At 37.4% G+C, this 15741-nt stretch overlaps 1 protein-coding gene across 1 annotated transcript; it reads right to left on the minus strand.

The window, feature by feature from the left end:
* Nucleotides 1-8291: 8291 nt before the first annotated feature.
* On the minus strand, nt 8292-15563 carry LOC130749345 (disease resistance protein RUN1-like). Its single transcript, XM_057602689.1, has 7 exons — nt 15299-15563; nt 12243-13353; nt 11687-11965; nt 10708-11538; nt 9512-9958; nt 9103-9245; nt 8292-8769 (listed from the first exon to the last, which is right to left on the minus strand). The coding sequence occupies exons 1-7, from the start codon at nt 15313-15315 to the stop codon at nt 8658-8660; spliced, it is 2940 nt and encodes a 979-aa protein (XP_057458672.1). The 5' UTR covers nt 15316-15563; the 3' UTR covers nt 8292-8657.
* Nucleotides 15564-15741: the final 178 nt, after the last annotated feature.

Below are 15741 nucleotides of genomic sequence, written 5' to 3' on the forward strand. Positions count from 1 at the left end.
TCTATTCAGAGCTTCAAATGAAGATTCTACACGCTTACACCCATTTCTCTTGATGATTTCAATCTTTCGTCAGAAGGAAGTTTTCTATTCCGACATCCGATGCAAAAAGTAACTTATCGGGTAAAATAGTTTTACACCGACTTTGCATTAGTCAATTAAAATACTAGGGAACCTCTTTTGAGTTTTGGATTTATGTCGCCAAAACCTATCTTATAATTCACGGAGAATGAAGCCGGAAATATCAGATTCGCGAAACTTTCATTTTACCGCGTTTTGCCAACCTCTATATATAGCAAGAAAGGTGAGAAAAATCACAAAAACTCCTCCATTTTCTCTCCAAGGCCGCGAGCTCCATTGAAGGAAGAGGAAGAAGAGATTTACTTCATTTCTTGCTTGATCATCGATTAAACAGTTGCTACTTCAAGGTTTCGAGGTATAGTCGCTAATCCTTACCTCTGATCGCTTTTTCCATAGCTTTTCTCTATGTCTTTCTGTGCTCATAGTTTTGAGGTTTTTGCAAAACTATCCTGAATACTTCATTTTTGATTCTAAACATCTTCCCTACATTCTTCTGAGTATGTTTAGCTAATAATACTGCGCCGATTCTCGAAAAACTACCGTCGAGTTTCAATTCTGGTGAAAATACCCATTTTGGGGCAAAGCTTCGTCCTTTGGGCTGAAAACTATCGCCTTAGCTTAGAGCTAGTAGGATTAGTTGTCATAAACGTCGTTGGTGACGTCCCCATCCAATTTGTTTTTCGAAATTTCAGTTTTGAATTTCTGAGCTAAAAATCATGACCAAAATACCCCTGCGACAGTTTTTGATCCGATAATTTTTCCGAGTTTAGAATACCCTTAGTTACGGCTAATAATAACCTAGGAACCAAGTTTGATCGAAGAAAAATCGAGCTACCTAATTACCCAAAGTGGTCGAGCACCCTAGGGGGGAGGGAGGAAAATTCCTTTTTCGAAAACTTGTCCTTTCGCGCTAGATTATCGTACCTCGGAGTATGTATTACTTCGTGTAACCTTAGGGAGTATTGATTACTGAGTTTCTGATAGTTTTTGATGGAATTCTGTGGTTTTACTCTAAAGGTTCTTTTGAGGATTTCTCTGAAGAACAAGGAGCTGGTTGTGAAGGAACTTTCGAGGACAACCCTGGAGAATCTGCAGGTGAGGGCTACTCACTGAATCTTTAGTTAATGCTTATGGTCGATGCTTTCGACATTGATTTACTGTTTATGCACTTGTTTGTGGTTGATTGGAAAAATGTTTTCTGAGGCTTCGGCTGACAATGTAGATGATTCATCTACCGAATGTTTTTGAGATTGAATTACATGTTACGTGCTAAGTGGGTAACTTAGGATGTGTGATGCATGCTTTATATGCTAAGTGCTATGTGGTTATTTTAGAATATGTTGATATATGACATGTTGGTTGATGGTGCTAATTTAATTATGCCTTTCCAATGATATCTGTGATTCTGAGGAGTGAGAATAGCGGGCAGGTCATGCCGATTTTATTTTGAGAGTTTTGATGAGGTTTGATAGGACGAACGAGGATTCGGGCCTTGTTATGGTGTTTCATGGATCGAGACATTCTCTGGTGTCATTTGGGGATTAGGAGATCCCGAGAACTTATAATATTTGCGATAAGACTAAAAGGATATTATTTTGTAAAGAAAACTCATAAGACATTAAACAACCTCTAAATCTTCAAATAATGATAATACACTCGAAAGGAAGCTTAGGAGGCAAATCTTAGTTTTGGAAAGCGAGTAGTGTCGTCGGATCCCAAGTGTTGAGAATGTTAAGAAGTTTTGAGTATGTTGATACTCTTGTGCTCTGGGAGCAGTTTGTTTAGCCATCCAAGGGATGAGCCGAGAAGCTTCACTGAGGCGTGAGACCTTGTGAATGCGTGATACTTCACTGAGGCGGGAGACCTCGTGGAAAGCATGGATCTTCACTGAGGCGTGAGACCTCGTGAATAGCATGGAACTTCACTGAAGCGTGAGACTTCGTGCAAGTGTGTAAATTCACTGGGGCGTGAGACCCCGTGAAAGCATAAAACTTCATTGAGGCGTGAGACCTTGTGAATGCGTGAAACTTCACTGAAGCGTGAGACTTCGTGCAAGTGTGTAAATTCACTGGGGCGTGAGACCCCGTGAAAGCATAAAACTTCACTGAAGCGTGAGACTTTGTGAATGTGTGAGACTCCACTGAAGCGTGAGACTTCGTGAGAGCATTGATGACTCGAAGAGTTATCGTGAGTGGTTGCACTCATTTTATGATTATTGTATTTTGTCGCAGAATCGACATTTACCTTAGGGTATGCTTTTTAGAGACATTAAGTTAGCTAGAACACGTGGCGACATGTCGAGTGAGGTCGGAGACGTTGTTTGGCTAATCACATTGAATTCATGCATACATAGGAGGTTAATACACGGCGTGATACCGGACCTCGGTGAATTCCAAAATATCGTCGGATTCCAAAATGGTCATAAGACCCGGATTTCCGTGTAAGAGCGTTTGTAGACGACTCTTGTAGCAGACCGAAATGGCAGACCTACAGGTTACGGCTGATCTGACTACCGTTGTTGTTGGAGTAAGAGGCACGCGGGCAGAAATGGTCCCATCGTTGCTGGTGCTAGGATTGATCTGTTTGATGTCCATCCGTTCCGGAATGCATTTGGTTAACTGGGTTAACCGCCATATCATTTCATGCAACATGCATACTGACTTAGTTGCTGAGTGTGATTGATAATTGTTAATTCTATTTGATGCATGCTATTTGTTATTACTGTCGTTACATTCATGGTGGAATATGCAACCCTAGGATGTTATCCCTAGCTATAAGCCTAAGTGGCTATCCTATTATCTGTACCTATTGGGTTTAATATTTACATAATTCTTTGGAGTTGACCCTCGCGTTTGCTGTGTGTGTTTTGGCGGACTACGCCCTTTGTCAGATGTCCTTGGCGGGCTGGTTCACGACGGTTCACCCTTCGGGGGGAACTAGGGTTGGGATGCTGGAACAGGAGCGCATCGCGGTCGCAAGAGGAGGACGGATGGTGTACATAGACTAGGTCGTTCTGGATTTCGAATTCGGACGACGATCATGCTAGCATGTAGGACTGAGTGTTAGTGTGAGCTCCTCGAGATGAGATTAGTGTAGGAGTAGAGTCTTAGCTCTGAACATCATTTGTTTCTTTGGGGACAGGGTAGTTTCCCGCCTATAGCTTTTTTGTGTGGTTTCCTTACGGGAATCACAGAGAGTTGGTTGGACTTAGGAGGTCTTGTTTCAGGCCGATGGGTCAGTTCATTCTCAGTTTTGAGGGATGGTGTTGCAGACACTTACCTTTTTCTTTGGTTTGTACATATTGCCTACGGGCGTTACACGTTTCTTCTTTCCGTCACTGGAGGTTACTCGTGACGAGGTCGCTACTTACAGCGGGGGATGATATATATATATTGTATATTAGTTCTGTTGTCTTTCGCTTTTGGGTTTATTTATTTCAGTCTTGTTTATATTATCGACAAAAAAAAATATATTCACGTTTTTCCGCATTAAGTTTATTTTTGGTTACTAAAGTGACGCCACCGAAATCGGGGTGTTACAGAGATCTTATTTTGGGACTTAACTCACTTTTTGTGGGTTCGTACTACCACATAATATTTAAGACATTGATAGGTCCCGATGCACATTTTGCTCCAATGGTTTTAGATCTTACTTTACTTTTGGTTGGACCCTCAATACACAATATATTTACATTATTTATTTTGATTATAGTATTGAATGAGAGATAAACAAATATTATTTTATTTAAGATCTCCCTTTTAAGAGTAGCGAGCTAAGACACGAATCTTAGCTTTTGCTAAGATCTCATGCCATGTAGGATACCTCCAATGGTAAGATCTAATAAGATCCGGATCTTAATATAAGATCTCAATTGAAGATCTTCATTGGAGATGCTCTTATTGAAACAAGTTATTTTAGGTACAACACCTTAATCTGACTTAAGGTATCACAACAAGCACCATTTTTTTAAGTAAGCACATTATTTGTCTCAACGGAGTTCTCCCAAACCATTTCGTAAAAGAGTGCGGTCATGCTTCCCTTACGTGGCTCAATAGAGAAATGACTAGAGTCACTTTTTTTACATGTCATCAATTTGACTAGAAAATTTTTAATTGACATTTTTAGTCCAAAGACTTGCCTCAATTTCTCGTATTTAGCCCATACTTGTTTATAATTATTATTATTATGTAATTACATGGATTTTCGTTCCTTTTGCCGCATTTCACTCAAAGGGAGATAATAAATCAAGTTATTCGCATGGGCCATCTTGATCCTCTTCCTCGAGATCCCAGATGAGTAAACCCTAGAAGAGCCAATTATTCTCGGATGCACTAATATTCCCTTTTTTCTATGGTCTTACGACACGAAAATTGCTTAAATATGTTCGTATTGCTGGAAAAGCAAAAGGGTCAACCAATTATTGACTAAAACATAATGACATTGTTTAAGAAAATCAAACTTTTGTATGAACTACCTGAACACTAACATTTAATCTCTTATTCACTGTCAACTTTATGTTCATCTGAGTTCAATTTAGCAACCTCTAGAGTTCCCCCTTGAACCATCTAAATTTGGCACCCCACTCATTAGAAATGTCACCCCACTTACGGAAACTTAGTTTCCGAAATATTTCGGAAATAAGGTTTCCGAAGCATTTTTTCACTCAAAAGTGGGGTGTTACATGTATTTTGCACTACAAATCACGAATTAATTTCGGAATCTAAGATTCCGAAATACTTCAGAACTTGAAAATCCGAAAATTGAGGGTGTGAAATCTAATGGTTGGGGTGGCAAATCCAGCTCTCCATCTAAACCCCAAGTCCATAACCACCGAGCTCCCCCTCACTAGCCTAGTGTTGTTCACTTCTTCGTCTCATACATCAACAGCTCTGCGTTGTTCACATCACCTCCTCCAGCATTTGGGGCATCAATTTCGTTCCGTCTTTGTCAGAAGCACCCCCGTAACCAACGAATCCAGTGTCGCAACCATCGGTGCCATCAATAACGTTGCAATAACCTATTTCCTTCACTGAATCCTAAGCAAGCCGAACTGAAGTATCCATTAACCTAGAGCTCATCACTTCTATGAATCATAGTTCCTCAAACAACCACATCATGCGTTGAGCCTATACTGTTCTCAATCGGAGGACAACAAAAGTAGCAAAATCCTTGTACTCTTTTTTATCCCCTGCTATTTTTGTTTTAAATGTGCTTGCTAAATGGTATGAATAAGTTTGTGATGGCTTTGGGTGTGGTACTGTTTAATCAACTTTTATTTCTGATATGGATTTTAATGAAGTTTCATTTATTTTTTTGATAGGTAAATTTTAGTTGTTAGCAATGTTAGTAAATTATTAATCCTCAAGGTTCGAGCCCTGGACCTTTACCCTTCATCCTACCCCACCCTTATGTCCCTAGCTCTTACCACTTGAGCTATCCTTCAGGGATTATTATCCTAATTGGTGTGGATAGGTCTGTGATGGAGCTGCTTACGTTTTGCTATAGAAGATTGGATAGAGTGCTAATTTCTTGTGACATCCAATTGAAGTGTTTTCCTTCAAGTTGTGCATGTGTCTGGCTCAGAGAATGGTGGTGACCAAAAAAATGGTTATGAAGGAATCTCCAAGAAAGATCATGGTGAAGGGGATGACAGTGATTTGGGTGGGAGTAGTGATGACACAAACACAAATTCTTCAAATGATGAACACAAGAATGTATTATCTAACAACATATGAAATCCGAGGTTCGGAGTTTTGCAGTGATTTTGACGCATACACTTTTTATTGCGCTTATGCGAAAGGTGTTGGATTTGTGGTGATAAGAGATGTATGTGAATAAGATTCACAGGAGAAAATTGTTATGCGTCAACTTGTATGCCATAGAGAGGGGTTAAGGGAAAAAGAGGCACTTCATCACGGATAGGCAAAGAAACCATAGATCCCTAACTCGTACGAATTGTCAAGCAAATCTTCTGATACGCTTTAATTAACAGATGTTGAAATGGAAGGTGGTGTCGTTTGTGTCACACCCACAAACTAACCCCATCAAAATATATGCCTTTGATTGACTCTTACCTTGTGATGTGTGGAGGTGATAAAGCTCAAGTGGATATCCTTCACTCATTTGGTGTTAGAACATGTCATATCTTGGGTTATATGACGACACAAAAAGGGGGATTTTCAGGAGTTTATTTAAAAAAAAAGATACTTGGACAACAACAACAGGCAAAAACATTACATATTAAAGGTGGGGATGCTTGAATTGCCATAACTTATCTAAGAGCAAAGCATGATACAAATGCCATGTTTTATTTTTCAAATTACACAACCACCGCTGACGGCTGATTGAAAAAACTTTTATGGGCAGATGGTTGTAATAGAGCACACTTTCAATGCTTTGGTGATGTTCTTGCATTTGAAACCACATACGTGAAGACAAATATAACAATCCACTTGTTATATTTTCCGAATGTAATCATCATTTCTAGACAGTTGTATTTGCATGTGCTTTACTCATGGATGAGATTGTGGATACATACAAGTGGGCGTTGGAAACTTTCTTAGAAGCAATGTGCAATAAGCTCCCTAAATCTTGTGTCACAGATGGTGATGGTGCTATGAAGGAGGCCATCAAACAAGTTTTTTCGAATGCATCACATCGAATCTGTGTAAAATACTTGTACAAGAATGCATGTCGACAAGCCATTTATAAAAACACTTTGAGAAACACTTTATTCACATTTTACAATTGATGAGTTCGAGGAATATTGGATGAAAATGGTTTGTAAACACGGTCTTCATTTTCTTCTAATGAACCAACGGTTATGTAGTTGACTTTACTTTGTTTTCTTCTACCCCTAACACCCATGTGTTTCAACTAGAGAAAATATGTTTATTTTGATAACATATATTCTCATGGGGTGAAAATTTCATCAATTTGTACAATGATTGTTTGGAAAACTAGCAAGACTTGGGGAAACAACAGAGGGATGTAAAGACTAGTTTCCCTCCATGGTGATTTAAAGCAAGAGATCACCATGCTGCATCTTGAATGTCTAAGGGAAAAAGGTACAAACTATTTTGTCTCCAGATTGAAGTAACATGTGTCTATGGGTTGCTAAACAATGGTATATGAAATTTAAGCTTATCCACCTTTGTAAGAATTCTACCTTCCAAGCCTTATATTGAAGCACATTCGAATACCACTAGAAACATGAAGCGAGGAATTTCAAGTTACTGGTACTTGAGTTGAGAAGATCATGCAAATGATAATATGCTGATTTGTTGACAAATTGTTACCAAGGAAAAACCTTGAGACTTGCACATGATTGTCACCATGGTAGTGATTTACCTCACTTGAGTCATGTGGGAGATTTGTCAAGTAAGTCCCTCCCCAAGTGGCACCCACACTAATTTTAATTAAAAAAGAATTAATTGTTTAATGGGTTCATAGCCATGGGCCCATGGCCCATAGTTATAAATTAAAGAGAATAATACATTACATTAAGACAATGTGAATGAAAATAGAAAAAGATGAAGATAAGTCCACATATTCAAGTCCTTGAAGTGTTTCTCAGAACATCTTCAATGCAAGATTCTTAGTTCTTATTTTTATCTCTTATCCAAATTACTTTATTAGTTTATAAATTTTGTTTTATTACTTTATGAAAATAAAAAGTATAAATAATGTGGTTGGTGGGTCAAATGAATAGTGCTAAGAACTAATAACTCATGGTTTGAATAAAATTGTTTGAGAGTTGCTTAAGCACATGTGACAGTACGAGCCCACATGAATAGTGCTAAGAACTATGAATTAAGAGCTAGCATTAGAGATGCTCTTAGATAGTTGCTTGTGTGTAGGGTACCAAGCAATTATGATGAAAAAGAAACAAAACTTACAATGGATTGGGTCGAACGTTTGTTCGAGTTACAGTCACATTATTTCCCTCACTTATCCTCTTTTCCTTTTCTCTTTCTTTCTATCTATCCTTTTTCCACCTCTTTTCCACCAAAATTGAAGTGCTTAAAAAAAATCCATCACCGTACTCTAAACAAATATCAAAATGATCGTATCCTCTCACTTTCATTTCTCTGGAAATAAAAGTAAGTCCTATGTCAATATGAATTTAATATGACTACAATATCACACGGTCTAATTGCTACTAGTACATATATAAAGTTCCTACAATAGTCAAATTGTTAAAGCATCACTTAAAAATAACATATTCAACATACCAACAATACTTTTGAGTTTTCCTTTAAAATAATTACAACATATGTGGACTTGAAACACAGCGGAATGTAAAACACAAACTATAACTAGTAACATAAAAACCATTGCCAATCAACACATAAATTGACATGAAGAACGAAGAAAGGCACTCCACCTTGGATTAGTTTGGCTCTGAAGAATAATACATATTTTTCAGCTTTTACCTCCATTCTTGTGGCTCTTGTCTTCAATCAATTTTTGCTCCTCTAGCTTTGGAAATTCGTCTAAAGACTTCCAGAAATTTGAAATGCTCAGAATTGATTCCTTGAGCCTCAAGATTTGCACCAACCCATCGATATTGGAATGGTTTATTCCTTTTTTTCATCCCACCTTTTCATATCATCATGTACATCACCTGAGAGAGTTGCTTCTCTTACTACTTGATTATTGGATCCTTGGTCGCTCTCGGATGATACTTCCCTATTTCAGACAGAGCAATAAAATAGCAGAAGTTGTATCTCAAATATAAGCAATCAAATCAATATTGAAACAAAGCTTCATTATGAAGAATAAACATGCAATCATGAACTTCATAGGGAAATGAATAATCAGGACCTTGATTCAGAGTTATGGTTCAGATGGACCAAATATAAACCCAAAGGAAGGACTAATGTTCAACATATATTAAATGAATGATAGCCTTTTACTGAGCATGGATAACTTCTTAGGAAAACTTCAAAGGATATCATAAACAGCAAAAAGTTAATTTTAACATACAAATATTTTGTGGACGCAAAAGAAATGGGTTCAAACCTTAAAATGGGTTTATAACTCCTTCGCCGATCAGAAAAGCAGCGAGACCCGATCAAGATACCAGCCAGACCGAACCAGAAAGGCTGTGAAGTTAGAACGGCTCTAACTAGGGAAGGGAGTATGAAGAAGAGTCTACCAAATATCTAAAACCATAAACAAAGAGAAAGGGATGACCTCGTGAATGGAATAATGCTATTTGAAGAAATAAACTTAAAGTTCAAATGTGCAAAGTTTTTTATCCATTCTAGCAGTTGAAGCAGTTCAGTGTGTCCAACATACATGACCAGATTTATGAGGTTACATGCACAACTGTTTTACAGTTCCAATTCAGTACTGAAATTCTGCTTTGATAACAATATGAACAACCATTCATTTCGAATGCGCAAAATCTCAGACTATTATTACTTACATTTTCATCACCGCTGGAAACAACAGCATTCTTATCAGGCTCATGGTAGTGCTCTGCCTTTTTGTCAATTGGTTCATCATATATGAGATAAACTGTTGTATTCTTCACAGAGAAACTGTCCTCAAAAACAACCACCACCTTCACTTTGTTACCAGGTTCTATATTTGATACTACTTTCTGCCACTCCTCTTCATCGAAGGAGTCAAATGCATCTTTCTTATAGAGCTGAATGGTGTTTTTTGTGTAATTTATCAACATCACATTTTTAAGGCCTTCTGATGTGATTTTGTCTGGGGAAGAAGAATAAACAATGCACATTATTGCCCTCAAGTTGCGCCCATCCACTTGAGGGACTTTGAAAATCACAGAAGAACATTCACTATTGAATGTTAGCCAATCAGGATAGATGTTATTCGGAAGTAAACCAAACTCGATGGGAGACATTTTCTGTTCAATGAACATGCACACATATATAAAAAATAAAAATATTGAATATCTTGATACTAAAATTATTTAATTTAAATGTTAAACACATATTTTCCGTAAAACATAATTACCTATTTTCTTGTAAATTTAACTTGTACTCTATGCCATCTTCAGGAAATAAAAAAAAATTCATATTGTACTTAAAAATAGCAAGGGTCTCTTTGAACAGTTTATTTTTTAAAAATAGAAAATGAGAAAAAACTTGTTTGATATAGACTGCTTCAAAAAACTCTTCTTATAAATAGTTCTACTTAGAGTTTTTAAACTATAATCTCATAGCATCTCAGATGTTTTCAGTTTTTGTTCTTAGTTATCAAGTCACATTTCTTTACGCTTTGCAAAACATCTTGTTCAAACTTCAAACGGTTTTTCTTTTCTTCTTCTGTAAAACAAGTTTTATAAAATAGTATTTAAATGTACAAAACAGACAAAATCATACAAGCCCCAAGACTGTTACATATGCCCATTTGTAAGTACTAAGTATAAAGTTTTGATGTATAATTATTTTTTAATACCAATGTTAAAACATCAATTATCACAAGAGTTAATCTAAATTAAAAACTAATGTGATGTCTAACCAACTCTCAAGGTGGTGGTGTGTGTGTAAAGGCTAGCATTTCTCATACTTAAAACATTAATAAGGCAGCCCTAGTTCCATATACTTACTTTAATCAGGTAAAGGTGGTGTGTGTGTAAAGTGGAGAGAGAACCTGTAAAATGCTTTCTTTAAGAGTATCAGCAACACTGCAGTTCATTCCCATTTGTATCAGAAGAGATGTCAATGATTTTTTTGACCTTGAAATGCGAACTTGGTTGTGCCAATCAACTAAAGTGGACTTATTGGCTGAGACTTGAGATGTGCTTGGGGTTGCTTCTAATTCCCCACAAATTGTGGTATTTAAGGTATCCAAAATCCTCTCTATACTTTGATTCAGCTGAACATCTGAGTCACACTTCACCCATAGGCGTTGAAGCTTCTGAATATCTTTTAGAGCATATAATAGACCATAGAAACTACTGTTCTGTTCATCCAATAGATCAAGACATGACATACCCACAACAGATGTTTGAACTTGGGATAAAGCATTATTAGCTGGAGACAGCCAAGACTGTATAATTGAAGGAAATACATCTCGTGAGAATCCTTCATAGCCGCACAGAGATATATATCCAATGCTTTTTGATCTCACTACAGCAAAGGGAACTCTTGTTATACCAGTGTTATCTGCAACCAAGGTGGTTAAAGATACCATTTGTTCCATATCCTCTTCCAACTTGTCAATTTTTGAACACCCAGACAAAATGAGTGTTTTTAATGACTTCAACTTATAGATGCTTCTTGGAAGTTGACGAAGGCTTGTACAATTTTTCAAGTTTATAAGAAGCAGTTCATTGAGATTTCCAATAGTATGAGAAATCGAAGACAAACTAGTACAATCTTTCAGTACTAACTTTTCAAGATTTGGTAAGTTTGAAAAGTCTGGAGTTTGTCTTAAGTTTGGAGAATGACTAAGATTGAGAAATTTCAGCTTCATCAGCATCTGGCACAAAGAGATTTGAAAACCTATGTTAGAGAAAGCAGCGAAAATAGACGAAAAAGAAAAAATATCACCCAAAAGTCGGTTTAAAATGTCCATGTAAGATATGTAATCTTCAAACTCTATCTTTTAAAGAATATAAAAAAGAAACCTGAGACTTCTTCCAAACTTGTACCAGATTGGAATATTTGAAGTCGATGGCAACTAAACTTTGTTGATGGAAGTCTGCTGGTGTATATTTTAAAGGAAATCTATGCCAGCAAAGCCATCTAAGATCTCTTGAAAGATACTTATAATCTCCATCAAGTTGTGCGCCAGCAAGTTGAAGCAATCTAAGTTTATCCATCTTCCCAAATGCTTTGGCATCCAAATTATAAGTTGTATCCATTTCTGGACACTTCAAAGTCAGTCCCTGAACATCCACTGTTCTCTATGAGACAAAATCAACAGAAAAAAAATGAATCACAAATTGTAGGTAAATGGTAATTACAAATCTACTAGAGTAACTGACTACAACAGTAAGGTTTGAAGCCCATAATCTATTACTAGGAACCATGTAGCACAAAATGATTCACAAGCAAAGATCATTTTCACAGTTATTGAGATAAACAAGACAAGCAACTGAATGTTGGTAACAACTGAACTCATTTAGCAATCTGACTTTAGATAGTTTAGAAACAAAAACAATAGATGAAATAAGTTCTTACAGTGTATTTTGATAATACACGCTGCACATCCTCATAACACCATAATCTACTAGGCTCCTTGCCTCCTTCTGCTGATCTCTTGCGGACAATATCTCTTCCCATGTCTCGTAGCAAATCATGCATTCCGATCTTGTTCTTCCTATCAATAGTTACAAGGCATTGTTGTACGAGGACACTTATTCCAATTTCTGCAAAATTCCCACAGTCATTTAATATCTCAACCACATCATTTTGGTCCATCCCAATAAAGAAGAAAGCCATATCAAGGAATATTTCTTTAATATCATCATCACTTAAACCATCAAAACTTATTCTAAGCTTCTCCATCACTTCATTATTGGGAATCATTTTGAGTTTCTCCAGTACACTCTTCCACTCTGTTATCCTCCTCCTAGTCAACAAAAAGGACCCAATTACTTGAAGAGCTAGCGGCAACCCCCCGCAGTATTTAACTACATCGCTAGAAAGATTGGCAAAACCATCTTCAGGACTTGGTTGTTTAAATGCATGCCAACTAAACAGCTCAAGAGATTCCTTGTCGTTCATTTCTTTTATTCTATATACAATTTCAACTCCAAGCTCCTTTTTAACAATATTTACATCTCTTGTTGTGATGATAATTCTACTTCCTTGGCCAAACCAGTCACGACTTCCACACAAAGCACTTAGTTGGTCCAACTTATTGACATCATCGAGCACAGGAAATATTTTCTTTTGGCTAAGTCTTCTCTTCAATTCCTCTCTTCCTGATTCAACATTATCTATCTTTATCTTGGTTTTTTTGTAGATATCAGAAAGAAGCTTCTGTTGTAAAGTAACTAAGCCATTATTTTGTTCGCAAACTTCCCTAACATTTAGGAGGAAGCTCTTTGCCTCAAAATCACGACGAATTTGATTATACACGGCTTTGGCAATGGTTGTTTTACCCAACCCTCCCATTCCCCATATCCCAAGTAGTAGAGGATCTGTGGATCGTTGGCTTTTCAATAGTTGAATGACATCTTGAATGCGGGCTTCTACCCCCACTGGGTGCTCAGCAACAAATAAGTCTGTCTTGCCTAGCAAATCGGTAACATCTTCAACTACTTTCATGATATCCTCACTTTCATTTCTGTAAATTATGAACCAAAATATGAATCTAGAACAAGTATGGATAAACAAATATATTTCCATTTTACAACCTGTGGTGGTGTCAAAGAAGAGGAAAATTAATTGTGAAAAAATGACAGTTCCGCGTGTATCCTTGTGAACATTGTTTTTAAAACGTTAAATTCTGTCAATAAAACTACCGTGTAAACGATAGTCAATACTTAAGTGGCTTAAAAGATAATGAAACATATGTTTGATAAAAGATTAAACAGTACAATCCAAAAGCGGCCAGATCAGCCTTCCCTGAAGGTAACATTGTCGCTGTTACAAAATTGCACAGCAGACACCGGAAAACATAAGTTAAAAACTTAGAAACCAGCCTGATACTTCTCAGCTGCATGTCCCACTATCTCTTCAATCTCCAATGCATTCTTAGCCAAATCTACCTTTGGCCTTTAACTTAGAAAACTTTCAGGAAATCTTCTTTAGCCTTTAGCTGGAAAAACTCATGAATAAATTTTTCGTAAGATTGGAGATAAAGCGTGAAGATACTTGATCAGTTGATCCTTGACTAGTTTTGATGGAAACCCCCCCGACCATCAATTGTAAACCAAGACCTGCTTCCAAGGAGAAAAAGATGATGGCGGTGGGATAAATATGGAAGTGAATGCAGAGTATGGAAAAGACTTTCACAAACGCCCAACTATTTGGATGCATCTAGGATGGCGTGACATTAAGGACATGAAGGATAGAGCATCCGAAGGAAGAAAAGAGAAGTTCAACATGCAATTTGCCAAATATAGTCTTGTACATAAAAATGAAGTCAATAGCTTCCTCGGCCGGTTTGCCTACGCAAAGGTTGAACAAGTTTTTAGGTTGAACAAGTTTTTAGGTTGGCGTTGACTTAGGAGAAGTGTGAGATGAAGAAAAGTGGAGAACCTCTTTCTTCACCCACCAGTAAAAGATGGGTGGGGAAGGGGCAACAATCTTAGATTAGTTGGTCACCTTTTTGGCAGGATGTTTGGGCATGGTGGATCCTGTAGTGGTCAACATTTATAAATATTACAAGAACAAGAACAACACCCAAAGAGCAGTGTGACACCATATAACCCTCTCAACCTAAACTATCTAATCCACGATATGTTTAGTTGAATAAACACAAACCAAGGCACAACATACAAAGAGCAAAACACAACACCTTCACCAAACTCATGACATAAACCCCTATACAAGGTACATCCCAAAAACATAAAAAGGCATTTGAGTAGACCAGTAGAACACATAAAAATGGCAGTGGCAGCATAATGATAGGATTAGCATCAAAAGAGAGGCAAAAGACAACTTTGCTCCGACAGGGGACTAAATTCCGCCGACGATATTAGAGGGACCAAAAAACTTAGTTAACCCTTTTCTTTATTGGATGGCGAATTTCACGCACCATATGTGAGAGTGAGATTCTTCAAAACCATTTAAATTTGTTCACACTAAGTTTATCTTCTTCTTCGATCGAGGTTCTTGTACTAAGATTTTCAAACTCCTTTCCAAAATCACCTGTCTGATGACGTACATCTGAGGGATCTACCTCATAGAACACCGGAACAACCACCAGCCCTGTGGTTCTGCGATGTTTCATTATTTCATACAACTCTAGCATACACCATTTTGAATTAGCATATAATGTTTTGACAAAACCACGATACAAATTTTAGATTGACTGATAGCTCGCATTAGTGAGTATGAGACCCAATCTCCCCGTTCAATCTCATCATTGTCTCTGAAAACATAAATGCCAGCATTTTGGAGAGAGGCATAGAGATGTGAAATGAACTTTGCGCGACTGTCTTCTCCTCTAAAACTCAAAAACACATCGTACATCTTTCCCTAAAATTCGAAAATAAAATATCAAAGAGATCATAGATATAACGAAATTATGCTATTGACATAAAAATAAGGGAAGAAAAGCATACTTGGCGATGGTAGGCATGTCGGATAGCTTCCACTGGGTCGTCGAAGGTCTGCTGGTCCGTGATGATGCTCTCCATGTCGGAATCGGAGGGCTAAGGCTGCCAGTGAGTGTGGCGGAGACGGAAGTCGCGGAGAGAGTAGCTGTGCGGTGAGGGGAAGCAAATATGGGAACACAGAGATCATTGTGCAGCACTTTTTACAAGAGGGTCTCCACTTTCCAGTAAAGGCGCACTTTTTTATTCCTCTATTATTGACTTTGAGTGACTTTAACTCACCTCACCTTTTTGCTTTTGTCTTTAAGTGCAAATATAAAACAAAAGAAGAAACGACAAAAATTGCAAGAAAGATCCACTCCCAAGCATAGTCCAAAGCTTCAGTGCTCTTTTCTTTTTTCTGTAGTCGTTTGGCCAAATCTGCACTCTATTCAATCTGAGTTCATAATGTA

This window comes from Lotus japonicus, chromosome 3 (genome assembly GCF_012489685.1).
Source record: "Lotus japonicus ecotype B-129 chromosome 3, LjGifu_v1.2".
Classification (NCBI taxonomy): Eukaryota; Viridiplantae; Streptophyta; class Magnoliopsida; order Fabales; family Fabaceae; genus Lotus; species Lotus japonicus.

Excerpts from the sequence above, each read along its gene's own strand:
- LOC130749345 (XM_057602689.1), bottom strand. Across the intron at positions 11,966-12,242 it reads GTGTATTATCAAAATACACT|AGAACAGTGGATGTTCAGGG; the intron begins GTAAGAACTTAT and ends TTTGTCTCATAG. Across the intron at positions 9,959-10,707 it reads TTAAAGAAAGCATTTTACAG|AAAATGTCTCCCATCGAGTT; the intron begins GTTCTCTCTCCA and ends TTCATTGAACAG.